The sequence below is a fragment of the Glycine soja genome, chromosome 4, assembly GCF_004193775.1.
Source record: "Glycine soja cultivar W05 chromosome 4, ASM419377v2, whole genome shotgun sequence".
Lineage (NCBI taxonomy): Eukaryota > Viridiplantae > Streptophyta > Magnoliopsida > Fabales > Fabaceae > Glycine > Glycine soja.
In genome coordinates, this window is record NC_041005.1 from 11,711,111 (window position 1) to 11,731,351 (window position 20,241).

The 20,241-nt window shown below is 32.7% G+C and overlaps 2 protein-coding genes across 2 annotated transcripts; one reads left to right on the forward strand and one right to left on the reverse strand.

Annotated features, from left to right (window-relative positions):
* The first annotated feature begins 1,699 nt into the window (after positions 1-1,699).
* LOC114409344 (GPI-anchored protein LLG1-like) lies at positions 1,700-4,121 on the forward strand. The gene is made up of 3 exons (XM_028372772.1): positions 1,700-2,128; positions 2,220-2,279; positions 3,548-4,121. Exons 1-3 carry the CDS (start codon positions 2,032-2,034, stop codon positions 3,901-3,903), a joined length of 513 nt encoding a protein of 170 aa, XP_028228573.1. The 5' UTR covers positions 1,700-2,031; the 3' UTR covers positions 3,904-4,121.
* An 831-nt stretch (positions 4,122-4,952) lies between these two features.
* On the reverse strand, positions 4,953-14,698 carry LOC114409343 (actin-related protein 8-like). The gene is made up of 12 exons (XM_028372770.1): positions 14,274-14,698; positions 13,125-13,210; positions 12,962-13,032; positions 12,645-12,712; positions 12,085-12,146; positions 11,144-11,241; positions 10,701-10,782; positions 10,319-10,461; positions 8,241-8,389; positions 6,006-6,139; positions 5,759-5,877; positions 4,953-5,416 (listed from the first exon to the last, which is right to left on the reverse strand). Exons 1-12 carry the CDS (start codon positions 14,615-14,617, stop codon positions 5,339-5,341), a joined length of 1,434 nt encoding a protein of 477 aa, XP_028228571.1. The 5' UTR covers positions 14,618-14,698; the 3' UTR covers positions 4,953-5,338.
* Between the last annotated feature and the right edge of the window lie 5,543 nt (positions 14,699-20,241).

Genomic DNA, 20,241 nt, shown 5'->3' on the forward strand with positions numbered 1-20,241 from the left:
AAAATACAATAAAAAAAAATATAACTGAATCTGCCAACAAGAGTAAAATGTTACAAATTTTAAAAAATTATTATATACTTTCTTTTTCTTTATTAAAGTATTTATTTTTTAAATATATTTTACCTCTTTTCATTTTACTTATTTTTATTTTTCTTTTAACCTAAGCTTATAAATATTATTATTACTTAAAAAATTTTATTTTCCCAATAAATAACATTATAGATTTACTTTTTAACATTTTTTTTGCAATTTTTACTAGTACATGACGTTTAAAAAAGGAATTATAGAGTGCGTTTGGATAGATAATTTTAACCGAGGAAAATAATTTATCACAGAATTTAAATTTTTTTAACATAAAATTCATTGTTTGAATTTTTTTATGAAGAATTTAAATATTTAAAATTTTAAAACAGAATTTTAAACAACTAAAAGTGCAGAATTTTAATTTCCTTCTAAAAGGTGAAAAATTGAAATTCTCTTCTTGATAGAAGAACCTTCCAAAATGTTCACGTGTTTCCTTTATCACTTTCATCCTCTCTTCCATGTGAAAATTCTCGGAATCACGTTCTTGAACTCATGACTCTTCCCTCACGCCGATGATCCTCTTATTCAAGAAACACTGTCTGAACTCGAGGAGCATCGACCGGGTGCGGACATAGGGGGACACGTAGAACTGCATCCGCCAGTCAGAGGAGCAACTGTCATTGCCCATCACGCGACGGAGGTGCTTGCCGACGCGGAGGATCTGGGTCATGCTTTGTGTCGTTGACTGAATTCATGGTCGTGTGTGGTGGTGTACGCTGCTGTGTCCTGATTCTTCTACAACTCCCCATGCGCATCAATATTCTTCTTTTTGGAAACACACCAATCATATTTTTTCTTCTCTTCACATTCATTTTCTTCCACCCTGATAATCTTTTTTTTTTCTAAATACAAAATTTTGAAAATAAAAGAATTTCATTTGAAGTATTTGAAATTCTTAGAATTTAAAATTTTTCAAAATTTAAAATTCTCTCATCCAAACCTTAAATTTTATATTTTAAATTGAACATTGCCTTCATCTTCATTTTTTTTCTTTCTCTAAAATATATTTATTACTTATTAAAAATAAAGATTTTATTGCTAATATAATACAATGTAGATATAAAATTCATTCATGTAACCACTATTTTTATAATATATATCGCTTTTTTATTTTCTTCCTCCATTGTAATGTTTATTTTTTAATTATGTTTTATAATTTTACTTCAAGAAACAATAAATATAAAATATAAATTGCCTATTTATATAATATCAATATAAGAATTAATAATTTATAAATTTTACAATTATTTTAATGTATGGAGTCAGAATAAAAGATTAATATCAAATATAAATGTACCATTAAAACTAATTTTTATGCTGATTACTAAAAATATATTTAAATATTTATTGACATATCTATTAATATATATTTTTTAAAATTTAAACTAAATAATTATTAATATAACATATATATATATATATATAAAGGAATTTTGATTTTATGGAGTGATATCCCATGAAACCTCCGTATTTATGTTTTTTTAAAATTATTTAATGATATTTAATTCAATTATTCAATCAAATATAATTTTATTTGAATTGTGATATATATTAATCGTCTTAGGAAAAAAAAAAAACTAACTTATTTTTTGTTCACCGAAATTGGATTGAGTGGGAGGAAAACAGAAAAGACAGCTTGCAGAAGAGCAGGTTTGCGCGTATTCGTGCTGTCACTCATTGCAAACGTCAGATCGTGTTTGCCTCTCTGTCTGTCTTCCTCTTTCTCTCTCTCTCTCTCAAGTCTCAAACTAAATTTGTTAGTTCAACTCTCTCTATTTCTACTTTCTTCTCTAGTCACTTCCAACACTTATTCAATTTTTATCTTTCTTTTGCTCTTTGTGCATTATAATCTTCTCTTGTCATTACAACCCCCCCGTTACTCAAATCAGAAACTCTCATTTGAAGCTAACAAACAACAAAGATCAACGGATCTATCTACCTTCAGTCATGGTGTTTTCTTTCAACCAACGCTTCTGGGTTTCTTCTTCGCTTCTCCTCCTCGCGGTCCTCTCTGTTTCTTCTCTCACTCCCACTTTCCTTTCTGGTAACTAACTCTTTCTTTCCGCTCTCATTTTTCACTCTTTTCCGAATCAGACTAGTTTCTTTGTTAATTAAACATTTGGTTATGGTTGCAGACACCGTTTTCGATTCTCAACCAGCGCATACCGGTCGGAACCTTCTTCAGGCTAAAAAGGGTTTGTATTTTTCTTTTTTTCTGCCTATGCTTTTGGATCTACCCGATTTTATTATTATTGCTTGTCCTGGTAACTGAATTAACCTATATCTTAAATATTAAAAGACCCGATGGGTGTGGTTTAGTTGTTAATATTTGTTGAGCATGTGAGTTTGCTCACGTAACAAATTCTTGGGGAGAGGCTAATGTGATTAAGCCTCAGACTAAGGATTAGTCAAACCCAAAGGGTTGGCATAATGGTGTGAGGCCCTGTGTGCAAAATTCTCTTGGGCCAGCAACTGTTGCGCACCACGAGCAGAATTAGTTTAAGGATTGAAGCTTGTGGGGATACCTGAGTGGAAAATCAGGGAGTTAAAGACCTTAATAACTTAATTAGGATAGTTACTGGAAAAAAATGTCAGAGTAACAGTATATGTACTTTACATTGTCTTCCAATTATAACCTGTTATCTATGTTAAGTTTGTTAATTTTGACAATAATTACCTTAAAAATCATATCTACTTGACTTTTGATTGTTTAACAGGTAAAATCTTTCTGTGCTATACTTTTGTTTGTTTGTATCGTTTTTTTAGATCGAAGAAAACAGAGTTTACTAGCAGTAAGTAAAGAAGATAGGGAAACATTTTGTGATGGCCTCCTTTAATTAGGTTTACAATTGCTCATTAAAGCAATAGTAAGAGGAAGTAGCTGGGTTTGCCAGGAAATAATATTTCTTTCAGAAAGAGAGACTAAAACTAACTACCATTTTGGTTTTGCAAATATATACTTGATATCTCAATTTCTGAAGTTTGTTAGAGCGAATTAGTCCTTCAAAAGTTTAAAGTGACATCAATTAAAATTGATTTCACTTTAAATCTTTGAAAGGTTGGTTTGATAGCACAATATTTCAGTTGTCCAAATTGTTGTTCAGTGTATCTCCGGAGGATCAAAATGTTGGTTTTTTTTCCAGAAAGAAACAAGCTTTCTACTTATGTTCACATGCATACATTAGTAATGAGCTATTGGAGAATTATGGCTCCAAAATTAGCAATAGTATAGAATGACTCCTGGCAAAATTTTCCTTTGTAATTAAAGTTGACATTTCATTTCAGTTGATAGAGGTGTGGGACATGAATTGAATGTGTGCAGTTTCAAACCTGCAATGCTCCCCTCCCCTTAGGAGGTCCTCCTCCATTGATCCCCAATATAGATGTACATAGCACGCATGCCAATTTTGACCAAAGCTAAACATTAGTCTGATGATACTGTTTTTTCACCTTGCACCTGCAGGTTGTTCTGTGAATTTCGAGTTTTTAAACTACACAGTAATCACAAGCAAATGCAAAGGACCCCGGTACCCTCCCAAAGAATGTTGTGGGGCTTTTAAAGAATTTGCTTGCCCTTATGCCGATGTATTAAATGATTTAACGAATGAGTGTGCATCAACCATGTTTAGTTACATTAATCTCTATGGAAAATACCCCCCTGGCCTCTTTGCTAGTGAGTGTCGTGAAGGAAAGTTTGGTCTTGCTTGTCCTGCAGTGCCACCATCAGCAGTATCAGCAGATGACACTGCAAATCAAGCTGTACACTGTCCGTCTCTATTGTTGATGCTCATAGCCTGCTTCTTAATCTTGTTATTCTGATATGTTTCTATACACAACTTCATTCTTTTTCTCTCAATATTGATGTATAATCAGTTACCATTTTTTTATATGTGGTGTGTGAATTACTTTTTGCGCAAAAACAAAAAATTGGCTATGTGCCTGGTAGTTTAAGGAGAGTTCTATTGATCAATTTATGTAATGAAATTACGTTTGCCAAGTGAGCCTTAGTAAATGGCTAACTTCTTACTGCTTCATCATATGCTTTAATTTGGTTTGACTGAAATCTTCATACCCTATTGCACAAAGATCCATAAAGCATGCCTTGCGTGCATTTTTTTGTTGCCATTCGTTGCGGGGGTGCTTCTGTCATTCATCCATTCTTACTTAATGTTGCATACGAATGAATGTGTAAAACATTTCTCAGAATCTCTATAAACAAGTGCTTGCTTATAATCTCGAAAAACCAACCACTGAACATGAATGAGTGTGCATATTAATTCTCAACTTGGAACGTGAATCAGTGAGTGGTCTCTTTGCATGCAACTTGAGATGGTTGTGAAACTCCTGAAACAAATAGTGTTGCAAATGTATGTGCCGACTATTTTTCTCTACATTATTGATTAAAAAATTTCCTTTTTTATGAGAAGTCATGTACTAAATAACGTTTTTTATATGTTATTCTTTGTAGAACTCATCATATTGTTCGTTAACGAACTCAAATCTAAGTCGTTTTATTTCAATTTACTTTTTGCACTAGTAAGTTGGTTGCAGCAATAGACCAGTGAGTCAATAATGAAACTATTCATAGCATGTTTGTATTGTAGTTATGAGAACGAGACACAATTTCTCAAATGAAAGTGATAATTTTCCATCTTCATCAAACTGTTGTTCTGCATTGTATACAACTTTACTGTTCCTTCCATTGCATAAAATATAAAATGATGATGATCCTTTTCTCGGGTGGGCGTGACCATGAAGTGCTGCTTGGTTCAGTTGTAAAACCATTGCAGACATAATGTTTTCGGTTCATTAAAAAATTGTCATCCTCAACTATAGACAAAAAAAAGACCTAATAACCAAACTCAAGGTGAAAAATTAAACTTCGTAGAGTAAGCCATCTTCGAAGTTTATGGCATTCTTAAAAGGACCATCTCATTTCATAAAATTGAATGGAAGAACCAGAGATGGATTCCATTATTCCAATGTCTAGGCATTTTTCTAATTACAAAAAACCTCTCACGTTGTGGTTTTGCTCTTCAACTATATTATTAACAGTTTCTTCACACTTGTGGTTTAGTCTTGAATCTTATTACATTATTCTTAACAACCTGAATGTTAACTATAGGCTTCGTTTCAAGAAGGAAATCATAATATACTTATACATACAAAAGCAGTTGCTAAAATTCACATCTTCTGTTGTTGCCTCTTTGGATGAGGGTGCATAATTGAGGAAATAAATTTTGTATCACAACAATCACCATATGAGGTTGAGTCTAGGCTTCTGACGGAACTGCTTTTTTGTGACGCACCAATGACCAGGAAAGGTGCTCAACTGTACACAATTCAAAGACAGTTAGCCTTGAAGCAGAGACTCTTTTTTATTACGTTTACTACAAAATATATGGAAAATGGTCAACGTTCGGCTAAAAATGTCCACCCAGCATCCACTCGGAACTGTTAACCACTTTTTAGGCACAGTAACCATAATTGGAAATCTTAATAACACTATTAATCACCTTTAAGGCAAAATTAACTATATTTACACGTGTATAAACCGTGTGAGAGGAGTGGACACTGAGTGGATAATTCTCAACGGTGCCATAATCACTACCCAAAATAGAATGCATATACAGCAAACTAAATTTGAGTATGTATCACAGGTAGTATGACTCACATTGCCAACAATCTTTGCTCCAAACCATGGAGTATCAGCACCATATGGAGGAGGTATGACTCTAATTCCATTGGACACGTAGGGAGGAAGTAAGGCATGGAGTTCCTTCTCTATCCTTTCTGTACCAGAATGGTCCCAAAAGTAGTAGAATTAGAAGTAGCCATTACCCCACTACAGGTGTTTAATTTCATTTCATCATTTCGCAAAGATATAAAATGTCATGTCACAAATAAAAAAGAATATTTACCAGCCAAACCAGGTAAGCATGCAGTCCCCCCTGATAAGACTATAGTCTTGTACCAATCACTGTCACATGCTAAATCTGCAGAATGGCAATGTTCCACACAAAGAGCTATGGCTTGGTGCAGACCCATAGCTTGCCTAAACCAAAAAATGAGTGCAACACAAGCTTTCACGGAATATATAAAACAAACTAACAAAAAGGGAAAAAAAACCAATATAGTAACCACATTATGTCCAGTGACTTGCAGTGTAGTTAGAGTTGCATATTGATCATTACAAAATCTTTAGAGTTTGATATAGATCATAATAATTCTTGTTTTTGACACCAAACCATTTGCTGAATCACTTCTGTATCGGAAGAAACACGAGTTGGGGCTGCTCTTATGAGTTGGGGATGCTCTTATGAACCCAACCCAAGTAAGAATATTGCTTTTGGTGCTTCATGTCTCCTCCATAGTGGCTTCCTTTATACCGTTCCAATCCCTTTCCACTATTTTTCTAATAGGTTGTGTTGTTCCTTTTCACTTTCTGTTGCTGTTGCATAATTTTTTAGTGGGGTAATGGGTAAAAACCCAAGAAAACCGATGTCGCATGGAGCCACAGTGAGAGTGCTCCTCCACACAGGCTTTTAGTTAAGTCCAAGTATTGTTAACATAGTTGTCAAGGTGGGGTTGTGAGGACCAAGGATGAAGCATCCCCTTCCCACAACAAAGGACAATGTTAGTGCTGCTTGTTCCTGATGAAGTTAGAGAGATGTTTTTGAAGCTGTTAGAAGATCAAAAAGCCAAAGGCAAACAGTCAAGAATGTTTTGAAGAAGTTGGTCCTCTGGATGCTAGTACAGGTGACAAATATAGTTTTATGTTACATTAGATTTCAGAAATCCATCCAATATTGCTCAAACTGTGTGATTCCATTTGTGAAGGTTTTAATGTTTGTAAATGATGACCCAGAACCTGCCATATCCTACATCTGTTAAGCTATGAATAAAACTAAAGAACAAATGGCAGCAAAGGAAGAGGAAGAACATTTTATATCAGAAGATGAGGATGAACTAAATGACATTGATCTTGACAATGATAAATGAGACACAAATAGTTAGATTATGTACTAGAATCTAAGCATAGGAATTGGGAAATAGGAATCTGCATTTTGCCATCTCATTTGATTTTTTTTAGGGGTTCAACACTTGAATTTTCTGCAGCTAGTCACTGTTTTTTTTGTCATTTTGATTTATGACTTGAATCTTTGATTATTTTGAAGTTCGTTCATGATATATCAGCTTCTGTTTCAGTTTATGCATTGGGTTATTCACTTGACTAATATCTTTATGTGAAAGTATATTTTGTTATTTTTAATTATTGATCATGTATCTTATGATTTATGATAAGATTCGGTTCACAATTTAAAAAATAGGTCTTAAAATTCATGATTCGAATCTCGATTTAATAATCTTGGTCCAGTCAACTTTAGACAGATTTCTGAGAGTTACACATTTATTAGCAAGACAGAGGCTAAATATATTATAGTTTTCCTCTCACTTCTATATTGAATATCTCATATTTATTTATTTTTGTTGTTATTGTTAGACAATAATGGGCATGACTTATCATAGTTTAAGTCATTCCCATTATTCGCATTTTAACAAAACCTCCTGTTAGGATATAAGGAGAAGAAAGAGTTAGTTAATATAGTTAGACTACTAATGAGTTAGTTAGTTAGAGGGGTTTATTGGATTTAAATAGAGGAAGACGGATAGGAGAGAGGGGGATCTTATCATTTGTAGATTGAGCATTAGCTCTTTGTGAAAGGAGAAATCCTTTGTAAAGGGGAAACCCTTGGAGGAGAGTTTTCTCTCCTATTTTCTGTTTTTTTCTTACTAGTCAATAAAATCTTTTATTTTCTTCCTCATTTCAATTCTTGGTTCCTAACACCTCCTCACTTTTGTCTTTTTGAGACTACCTAAAAAAGGGATTGTTTAATTATTATGATTGACAAACTAACCTATAGAATGCAAATGGGGAACACCCAAGTTCACTGGGAGGTAGGAATAAAAGAAAAATGAATTTTATTTATTTTCAAGTTAAATGCACTTTTACCAGCCATCCATCAAATTAGGCAATGGTATCACGTGCTAATTTATGAATGGCCAAAATCAAGGTAGAGTATTTCTATTATTGAAGCAAATATGCATGATCAATCTGTCAGAACTGTAAATAAAAAAATAAGAAAAGAACTCACACTCCGGCAAGATGTGGCTGGAATAGGATCTCTGCTGTCTGAAACCTCCCTTTTGAAAGGGTAAACCATCCTTCTCCAGCAGCTTCAAATGATGCTTTTGTATCTTTCAATAGCTCAGCTTCATAATCAAGTGCAACATAGCATAGATTCTGTTGCCATGCAAACGAAAAAAATACCAAACAACTTCTGTGAGAAGACATTTAAGTAAAAGAAATCTGCAAGATGGATACTAATCATTCCCACCACACTTCAGTGGAAAAAGGGAAAAGGGTAAAAAAAGACAAAAACAACTGGAAAGATATAATGAGGGATTTGTTCAAATAGTAAAATCCCATGTTACTCTCAGATGAATCTTTTTTAATTATTTGTGAACCCAAGGTATCTCCTAGTCAAGAGTCAAGGACTAATCCCTCAAGGTATTAAGATGCATTTAATGAGTTAATTTCTCCCAACAAATGTTATTATATACACAAGAACTTGGAGATCTAACCTAAGATCACATGCTTAAGGGATATAGCTATTTGCCAACCATACCGTGCTAGGTTGATCTAAGATGAATCTTATCTACCATAGGTTTTTCGACAGCAAGTACCGATTTACATGTATTACTTACCTGGTAATGCACAAGATGCTGTTCCAATTATTGAACCACAACAACCGAGTACCCTAAACCTTTCCAGCTCCCGCTCTTGGTTCAAGTAGCTGACTCCACCATATAGTTTACAAGGCTCTATAATGACTCAAGAATCAACTATTCCAAATATTTAAGCTATTATGTGAAGACACATGAATTTTTTTATATTATATTTTTGACTTGCCCCTCCACACAAGTCCTTTTAGGCTTGAAGCATGGATAATGCACAGACCCACCGACCTTAACTCCTTTACTTATGTATAACTTTATTATTTGATGTGCTCTCTAGGTTGATTCTAAACCTCTTTGTGCACTGAATCATTCATCCATTCATTCACTTTTATAAAAGTTTTATCTCTTTCATAAAAATATATCTTTGCAAAAGTTGTCTGTGAAAATTTGCTAAAATTGTTAAACCCCACCCCCTGGAGTTTTGAGGCCATTACTTGGTTACATACACACCTCACAGTCTCACACAAGAGCCCCTTAGGCTAGAAGCAAGGACAAGATACAGATCCACTTTACTTGGTGCTGAAATCTAATTTAATTATGAAAAATGAAGGCAACAAGGATTGAACTCCTAATCATTGGGTCATAGACACACTCGTTCCATCTCTAGAACCAATTCTCCTAAATGTTTAAGCTTAGGTAGAGGCCCCGGAATGATTTTAAATCTTAGTAGGCTAAATTCTTGGATAAGCAAAGAAAAATAGGGCTTATTTAAAATGTCTCCCCTAGGCTATTTGATGTCCTTCTCACACAACACAAGGTCTTGAATTGCCAAAAAATTGTTTGGTCGATACAAATTTGCCTCTAGAATTAAAGCCATTAGAGACAAGAAAGATCCTCTCCTTTTCATTGTGTGAAAAGCTTTTTATGAGGATGATCATTAATTTCAATTTTCAAATGCCTACAACAACCAAATGAAGAAAATTCTGTCCAACAAGGCAAAGTTAAACCTAAACCTTTGCACATTATCATCAGATAGAAATATCTTCCTCTAGCTGAAGGAGATTGGATGCCCTGTCTGCTCTTCAATGACCAAGTTCTTAAAGCCTACCATCTAATGATATAACTCCTTAATAACTATTTTTTAAAAACTGGTAAATAATTAAATATTAGCATGCTAATACCAGGAATCAGGACATATAAGGCAGCTTTTGGAGAACAGACATGGAGTAAGAGAGAAAGAAAGGGAAAAGACTAGAATATCATATCTTTATCAATCCAATGAGCTAGGTGTTAAAAAATGTCAAATATTTTAAATTCCAAGATCTAATCCAACCAAAGAAAGCTATAAGAAATTGAAGTAAATATTTATTTGTAGACTATATTTCATAAGTAATGTAGGGTCCAATGCTGTCCTCTTAGATGCACCGTGCTACCAAACCATAACTGATTGACAAAGATGAATATTTCAGACCACAAAGATGAATATCAATACCTCTTTCAATGTGCGAACAGTGTACAAAGATTGAAAACTTAAATTATTCAGTTGCATCTTCTCCCTAAGAAATCCTGTAAGTTTCAGTGCTCCCAGCCCCACAACTTCCACACCCACCTTGCGCATTACTTTACCGTTTAAAACTGAGAAAAGATAATGCAGGTCACAATCACATCAGAAGAAAAAGAAGTAGACAAATAGTCATTTGCTTCTGACATTCAAAAAACACTTTATGTATCAAAACAAAGTGGTGACATTTAAACATTATTGACTTCAAGTGAACCCTGTTTACATTTCAAGAACAATTACAGAAACTTTATGCAACAAATTTAAGAATTATACAAAGACAAAAAGGCAAGAGAAAGAGAAACAGAGAGCATACTTGGAACTATAGACGTGACTTGAAAACCTATATTAACAACTATTCCAGAAGTTCGTTTTGCAGCATACAGAGCTAGAGTGGCCTACATTTTACAATACAGATAATAAACACATGGAAATAACAAGAAATAACAGAAGCATACATAATTCATAAGGCAAAAAGCCATGCACAATTACATTCAATAGATAATGATTTGAAAGGTTGTAAACAAGGTTCTTTGCTCTAATGTCTAGACTCATAAGTTAACAGAGAGTAACAATTCAACTGCGCTTAATCAAGTGCTTTGGCGCTCTCACTTTCTTACAACTTCAGCAGGAGAACTAAATACGACAATCCTACTTTACCAGTGACTCATTATACTCATAGCCGAAACAAGTTCTGTATATATTCAATGCAAAGGAACATTCATGTCAAATAAACAAGGAAGCATAAATATGTATTACCTGGTTGATGGCGCAAACAGCAGGAACATTCATGTCAAACAAGGAAGCGTAAATTGCCTCTTTAAGCTGTTGCCTAGATGCTTTGGCTGATTCGGTATCTGAAATGAGGAAATAGATCAACATTGTACAGCTGAAAATCATATAGGAAGGAGAACTATGTATTATTCGTTGAAATTATAGGAGTGGAAATGGCAAGTCCAGACTGTATCCAGGACAAAGATTGTGGCCAGAACACATCTAGAACAGACACTGCTTCTGAGACAAAAACCAAGGCCAGCCAAAATACAACTTCTCTTCCCCTCAATGCTGTACTCATTGGAAAAAAGTCATACAGGATCCAAAACAATGAATTACCAGAGATTACCACCACAAAGAACACCAAGAAACAGCCCAAACACATCAAACTTGACAAATAGTGAGAGAGCATCTCAGAATAGACAAGTGCAGCCCAAGGGATCCTGACAATCATGGGAAGGTGGCAAACAAGGGAACATGACAGGGTAAGCTACACATGTTCACAGGATAGGATGCCTGTTAGGACACATGCCAAGGCCCCAGAGACAAAGCTCAGAGAGAGGGCAGCTGATCAAACATTTCTGAGACAGCTTGTGCCATCACCTTAATGGTTTAGGCCTTAGGGCATGGATTGGAGACCAATTATCCATCCCTGACAACGACAGATGGAATGATAGGACTGTAACGGAACATTCCAAACAAATTAGTTCCAAATTTTAGGGATACCAGAGTCACAAAGGTGGTTTTTCTCTGATACAGAAAAAAACAAAGAACAACTATGTACAACAAAGAAATGAAATAAATATGACAGCTGAAGTCAAAACTGAAAATTATTTTAACAATTGTGATAAAGTTCTTAAATCTTAATGTACTCCTTTTTCTTTTCTTAGTAGCACCACTTAAGTATATCAAAAAATGTAACTGACCATCATAATGGCATATTGGCACAGAAACAATAACTGGTTGTTTATTCGGTTTCACCTGCATCCTGCCAACAACATAAAACAAGTGAGAAAATGAGAAACAAAGCATTTTTGTATGTACCTGAGTGAGAATTACCACTCAGCTGAATGATCTATTTATAATTACAAGTATTACAAAGATAATCATTGCCAACTACATTTTAAAAGAGAGCAATTAAGTTATCACTACTTCCTAAGATGCATTGAACCTAGCTATACAAAGTATCTAGGCTACCTGGGAAGAGGAACAACATTGAAAATGCTGTTATATTTCCAACAAAACAATTATGCCTCCTTTATTCATGATAAGTATGAACATTTCTCGTCATAATAATTAAGTAATCATTGAAAATACTGCCCTCTCAACAAAGTGATTGCCCTGGTACAATTCATCTAAACATGTACATAGATATGCTAAAGTGCAACACAAGACACCAATAAGGATTGAATTCACTTAAATGATTATCAAGAGTTAGTTGTAACCATTCACCCAACAAGAAGGGAGAATCAGAATGGCACAATACCTGTTATAAATAGTTGCAAAAAAATGTCGAAGCCTAGTATACATTGGTGACTCAATATTACCAAATTCCTGCCCATCAAAAAGGAGGGAAAAGATGCAGCCAAGTGAGTGGAAACTGAAAAACAGAAAAAGCAATGCCTAGTATCTGCATAAGTGCTTTCTTCTATTTTGAGGCTCTACTTGGTCAAAGTCAAAATGACAATGTGCAAGCACAGCAAAAACTAGACAGTAGACAAATAGCAATTTTCAACCATGTCATCAACTATTTTCATTCTAATTAAACACAGCCCTAGTGCTAGTCCCAATCAAAATCATTACCAAAAATGTTGCTGAACGCCCTGATGGATATGCGTATTTGCTCCAACCAAATTTGCAATAGCCAGAACCACCTTGAGAGAAGAATGGACAAAAAGAAAAGTTTAAAAAAATCTAATCATCACAAGAGAACCATAAGTTCACAGAACAAAATTGCAAGACTAACCATCGATGATAATAGAACCAGGAACCAGTGCTCTCTGGCCATAAATATGCTTGAATGATAGTTGGGGCCAATGGCCAGCAAAGGGCCTGTAATTTAGGGAATTAAAAACACTCATAATCACAGAATACTAATCACGTTCACTTCTAAGATCCACCAAAGCATAGAACATCAATCACATGCACAACACATCAAATTGAGCACACGACACCAATCACATAAATAACCCATCATATTGAGCACACAACATCAATCACTAGATCCACCCACCAAAGCACAAAATTTCAATCACTAGGCAATACAAACCATCAAATTCACTTGCACCACCGTTCAAATTTCAAAGCACAAAATAACAATCACTCGCAAAACCCATCAAATCGAGCACACAACACCAAACACTAGAACCACCCATCAAAGCACAAAATTTCATATTTCAATCACTAGTCAATACAATCCATCAAATTCACTTGCACCACCATTCAAAGCACAAAATAACAATCACTCACACGGCCCATAAAAAACAACAAGGCACACAACACCAAAAAAGGGCAACACCAACCATAACTAAAACCACCAATCATCACTAGCACATCAGACCCATCATAGCAAAAAGAAACACACATCACTTGCACCACCCATCAAAACACAAAATTTCAATCACTAGCTACATAATCCATCATATTCACATGCAAGACTGACCAAAGCACAAAATTTGAATCACTAGCACACCAACCACCAAAACACAAAATTCCAATCACTGGCAGTATAATCCATCAAATTCACAAGTGTAGGTAAAAAATTTGAGTCACTACCACACCAATAACCACTTTCACCAACCACCAAAACACAGAATTCCAATCTCTATCAACACACAATCCATCAAACTCACAAGCAACAATCAATCCATGAGCATGCCCCATCACAGCAAAAACTAGCACCACCCATCAAAACACAAATTTTCAACCGCAATCCACCAAATTCACTAGCAACACCCATCAAAACACAATTTGTCAATCACAATCCACCAAATTCACTAGCAACATCCATCAAGATACAAATTTTCAAGCACAACCCACCACCAAATTTAACACCGATCAAGGCACAAAATTAGAATCCATGAAAGAGTGACGAAGGAAGAACACTAATACTCACGGAAGAGGGTAGCCATAGCTCAAGGTGGTCTCAGCAAAGAAGACAGAATCCCCAGAGGGCTCAGCCTGATGGGTCTGAAGAAAGTGAATCCAAAGTCTGTTATCAGACACAAGGGATCTCAAAGCCTTGCAAACCACACTCAACTTTGCAGCCTCTTTTGGACCCAAAAGTCTCAGAATGTGCATCAAGATGTCACTGGGTAGCAGCTCCAACTCGCCCATGTCAGAACATGCCACTTCTGGTGGTGATGATGATGATGAAGATGATGCTGATGCTGATGCTGACGTTGAAGAATCAGATCTCCATAACACCCTTTCCCACACCTTCCTGAGCAGCATCGACATGTTGAGAATGAACTCAACTCACCAAACGCCACAACACCACCCAATGTTCTCTGTTCTGTTTGAATCCTGTCCATACGATCGTAACAAGCAAAATCACCGAACAAAACACAAGTTTAATGGTGAATTCTAAGGTGAGGTCCAAAACTTACTCCCTCACCGATGGGGGAGCAAAATTACCTGCAATAACAGGTTTGTTACCGGAACAAAAATAAATAAACAATATTTAAAAATGAAATGAAAAAGTAAATTAAAAAATAGGAGAAAAAAAATCTTGTTTTGTCACCGTGTAGTAGGTTGTTTCCCTAATTAAAAATTATAATTGTAACTGTTGTAGATTATAAATAAATTAAATTCGTATACGGAACTAAACTTACTAATCGGTTCCAGGTAATAAATCTATTCCGTCGATTTTCTTAATATTATATCCTACGGTCTTAACAACTGCTTCACCCGTGTAGTTCCAAAGAAACTACTCCATATTAGAATTGACCAAGTTTAATAAGGAACTCTAACTATTTTCTCTCTTTTTGACGAATTAAAACACGTGTTCAAAAACATAAAATTTATGGACATCTAACATAAATGTATTAAGGAAACACTCCCCTTAAAATTTTGAAAAAAATATTTATGGGATAACCTTGAATTTTCTACAAATTGAGAGAAAAAAACATAAATGATTAGTTTAATTAATGATGTAGTACGATAAAAAGAAAACAGAGTTATTAATTAAATATTTGAAGTTTTTATTATCAAAATGTAATCACTCTAAATGAGTGGCATATTAAATATAAAATGTGACTAATTTTTAACAAAATTAAATTAATAATAGAGCATTAAATATTGTGATGTTAGTATTTCTCAATAATTAAGAATATGTTCATGTGTATTCTTATGTTATAGATTAAAATATAAGATTTAGATAGTGATATTTTCACTTTTCATGCTCTCTTAATTAGATATTTTTAATATTTTATTTTCTCTCTTCTTTGAAAGTAGAATTACATACTATTCCAATAATTATTTAAATATAATTATGTCTTAATCATCTCAAACTATAATTTTTTTATTTGTATGTTTGATTCTGTTTACTATTAATCTTTTTTTTTATTTTTACTTCTAAATTGAATTTCAATATTTTTTTTTTAAAAATTCAATAATTAAAAATAACTTTATATCACAAATTAAATTGTTCATGATAATTTTAAAATATATTATATATTAAAAATACTTATTTATAATAAATTTGATAATAATTTAACTTATATACTTTTTATAAAAATTGATTATAATATAATTATATATTCAATTATATTTATGTGTACTATGGATTTTAATTATATATTTATCGTGTGTAATGCACAACTTAAAATATTATTTTTTAAAATAAAATGTATAATTGAAAAAATAATAATATTTTGAATAATTTTTAAAAATAATATTTAAATTATAAAAAAGTGAGAATTTAGGATAAAAAGTGCATGAAACTTGTTTAGACTATGCACTAAGAGAGAGATAAATGCAACTTTTAATAATAAAAAAAAAAGTGATAAATATCACTACCTTCAGTTTTATATATAAGTTTTATATATAAGAAACAAAAGTAATATTTTCTTAATATTTAATTATAAGAAACATATAACTACTTTGTTGTTAAATTTTCTTTTTATCCTTAATTATGTATGAGGTTTATTAATGATTATCTTCTTTTTTCATAAAAATGAATGTATTTATTGAACTATCAACAAAACAAAATATATTCATTGGTTGAAAACTTATATTTTGAAAAATAATCATATGTTAAACCATTTAATGTCATGAGTAGTTTTTGAATAAAATTAAAGTTTATAACAAACTAACTAATCTAATCACTTTTATAGATTTTCATGAATTAGAGGTAGAGATAGTATTATTGAATTGTTCTACATTGATGGTATAAACAATAAAGTAGTTTTACACTGTCAATTAATTATAAATTATTATTGGTATATTTTTTAAAATAATTTTTATTTCTATAAAAGAAAAGTTAATTATTATAAAATTTAACAAACTTATCATATATGATAATTTGGAATTGGATGTGTAAAAGTGTTTTCTCTAAACATTCTCATGTTAAACTTTAAGATACATAGCAAATTTTGCTTTAAATTGAATGTTAGATTTATGTATTTATGTTTGTCAAGGTATTTCAAATAGTTTCTAACTCTTTTTACTAGTTAAAAATTTGTTTAACTATTTAGTAAGTGAATTTTCTTAATAATTTATAACGTTTTGCGATGCTATTTAAAGTAATAATTTTTAAAACGTCGTTTCTAATTTTTTTATATTTTTTTCATTTTTTGTCCTTGATCATTTATCAGATTTTTTTCTATTTAAGGAAAATTTTTATTTTCCTTTATGTAAGTTTATATTTTTTTTGTTATTTCAACACATGATTTTATCTTGTAAGTCAATAAAATAATTTTTCAACTAATAGCTAACTTTTTCAACTAATTTTATCAAACATGCTTTGAAAAACCATATTACAAACTTCCTGTTTTCTATTATTATAACTAGTATCTAAATATACATAATATTCAATATAAATATTTATTTTATATAATTAAAATTTATAATATTTTTGAATATATAAATTATATTTTGAATATATGGTAAATAATTTACATTGTGTTATATGATTTTTTTAATTAATGGTAATTTATTTTAAAATAATGAAATTTAATTTATAAATAAAAAATTATAAATTAAAATAGATAAGAGGTTTAAAAATTGTTAAAAAAATTCTTAAAATATTTTCATTAAACAATAACTTCTAAAAGTATTTTTTAAGATATAAAAGCATTCTTATTCAAGATAGTTATGGTTATTTATACTTAATAGAATTTTTTTCATAAAGGGAAACTTGAGAGGATAAGGGAAGAAAAGTAAAATCCAAATTCTTGCACGAAGAAGGGAGTTGGATTGAAAAACTGGAAGATATTCAACGCGTGGGCATATTCTATTCAATTATTCATATTTATTATTTAATCATAATTTTCTACGATACACGTTAGCCATTTCATTCAACTGCTTAATTATTATTGGACGTATCCAGGTTTTTAAGGGTCTTTTTCTTTCAAAGAAGGTGTTTTTAGTTCAAAACTAGATCTAATATTTGGTTTATTTAAATATTAATTAACAATAGTGTTTGAACACTTAAAAAAATAGCGTTTGAATATATAAAAAATATATTAAGAAATTATTTTTTATTAGTTTTATAGTTTATTATAACTTATTTTTTAGTTACATTATTATAAATAATATAATTTTTATAAAGGGAAACGAGAGAGAATAAGATAAGAATATAAAAAAATAGTTATATTATTATAGTCCACCAAGAAAAGTAAGAATATTAAAGTCCAAATTCCTCCATTAGTTGGAATTGAGAATTTGGAACATGTTGCGACATTATTCAAGGCGTGGGCGTATGCTAATAATTAATTAATCACAACTTTCCAAAATAGTGAAAATAGATGTTATCTATTTTATATAACCGCCTAATTATTATTAGATCTATGATCTATCTAGATTTTGGAGGTTCCTTTTCTTCCAGAAGTTTTTAGTAGTTTTTTTTTTTTCATGCAAGGCGTTTTTAGTAAAAAAAATTATGTAAGGTATTTTTAGCTAAAAATTTAAAATAAGTATTTTTTATATTAAAGTTGGATATTTATTGATAAAAAAAGATACATCATTTTAAATGATTTGGTCCAACTTGAGAGATCTCCTCAATCCAGCAAAACTCATCATAAGAAAGCGATAAAGAAGTCAAAGAGTGAGCAACTTGGTTTCCATCTCTTTTGGTAAATAGAAGATCTTTCCATGTAGAGAGTTTGCAAGCATCATTTTGCGATCAACAATGATTCCATGGAACAATGATTCCCCCCCTGCGATCAACAATGATTCCATGGAACAATGATTCCCCCCACCCCCACTCATATCTCTTCTTCCATTGTTGAAACAATTGCAAGCAGTCAGTTTCGTAACATGCATTAGAAAGCAGTAAATCGGCATCTTGTAAGATTGTCCATCAGAATGCATAGGCTTCTACCTCCCTTGGCTCCAAGATTGATTCGAGGAGCTTCATTGTCGCCACCAATACATGACCTTTAGATTCTCTACAATGAGCTTGAGACACTTCCTTTGGAATTGTAATGTCAAAATTGATCTTGAAGATACCATCGAGTGGAGCATTCCACCTTATCCTGTTATTACTTACACTCTCTGGAGGAGAACGGGGGTGGCTTGAAGCTGGCAAGGCTCTCCTTATCTTGTCCAAGATATGTGAAAAGCCTATTCAGGAATTATGGAAAATGCATTGGTTACGTGCAATCCAAATTGCCCAATGGTTGCCAAGACTGCTACTCTAGCCTCTACATCTATATAGCTCAAAAGATTCACCAACCAATCTTTGAAATTGTCATACCTCTCCTCCCCAGTTTGCAAGCTCAATGGTGATGCAAACAAACACAGCGGCTTCACCACAGTAGACTAGAGCATGCATGGTTGACTCTTCCTTTGTCCCACAAATTAGACACATCAGGTTCAAATCAACCCGATTCTTACAAAGATTTTTACAAACTAGTAAGATTTTTTAGCATGCCCTCCAAGCCAAGTTTTTACATTTTTCCAATGTTGAGTTGTTTCAGATTAAGCTCCACAAAGGGTCTAATACTTGAAAAGATGGTGACTCCAGACGGGAGTATTTGTTATTTGCCACAAAATACCTTGACTTCATAGTATAATAACCATTGGAGGTGTGCTTCCAGAAAATACTACACGTTGTCATTGTCCACCTAAGTGGCATTACTTTAATCGCTTCCATTGTTGGTTGGTCAAAAGGTTGGGAAAAAAGCTCCATGTTCCAGGAATTTTTCTCTTGATCTATTAATTGCACATACTTTCATCCCATCTGGAACATTAAGGGCATCATTTGGTGGGATTCTATTACCTAACAACCGATTGATCCATTTGTCAATTTTAACATCCACGGTTCTACCATCTTCTATTCTCCAAGCATTTCCTTCCTCCATAATCCATCTTGCCTCCCATATACTAGATCATGTTGTTGGACAAGTGGCCTTAATAATTTAAGAAGTGGGGGTGAATTAAGTTTCAAAATTTTTCCACTAACAAACTTAAACCCCTTTTTAAATGACAGGCTTAGAATGCAGAAGAAGAAGAAGAAGCAATCAATATAACAATGTTCTTTTAAATGCGCAAGACAAAGTAAACTCCAGTAAAATAACTGAGATAAGGGAAGAGAGAAATACAAACTTGATTTATACTGGTTCGACCACTTCTCGTGTCTACGTCCAATCCTCAAACAACCCACTTGAGATTTTCACTAACTTTGTAAAAAACTTTTTTACAACTTCTGAACACCCAAGGAATCCCTTTCTCTTATGTTCAGGAAACTCACAATTTAAGAAACAACCAGTCTCTTGATTACAACTTACTTGCTGAGATGAACAAAAAGATTTCTCTCCTTTAGAGTGAATAATACAATTTGATGTTCCTAGATGAACTCTCAATAGATTTGCAAGTGTTTTCCCAAGAGTTGTTGAGAGAGCATTTGACAATGAAGTTCT

Coding starts and splice junctions, on each gene's coding strand:
- LOC114409344 (XM_028372772.1), top strand. CDS start 2,032: ATGGTGTTTTCTTTCAACCAACGCTTCTGGGTTTCTTCTTCGCTTCTC. Junction 2,129..2,219: donor CACTCCCACTTTCCTTTCTG/GTAACTAACTCT, acceptor TTATGGTTGCAG/ACACCGTTTTCGATTCTCAA. Junction 2,280..3,547: donor CCTTCTTCAGGCTAAAAAGG/GTTTGTATTTTT, acceptor TTGCACCTGCAG/GTTGTTCTGTGAATTTCGAG.
- LOC114409343 (XM_028372770.1), bottom strand. CDS start 14,617: ATGTCGATGCTGCTCAGGAAGGTGTGGGAAAGGGTGTTATGGAGATCT. Junction 13,211..14,273: donor AGCTATGGCTACCCTCTTCC/GTGAGTATTAGT, acceptor CCTAAATTACAG/GCCCTTTGCTGGCCATTGGC. Junction 10,783..11,143: donor CTGTTTGCGCCATCAACCAG/GTAATACATATT, acceptor TGTAAAATGTAG/GCCACTCTAGCTCTGTATGC.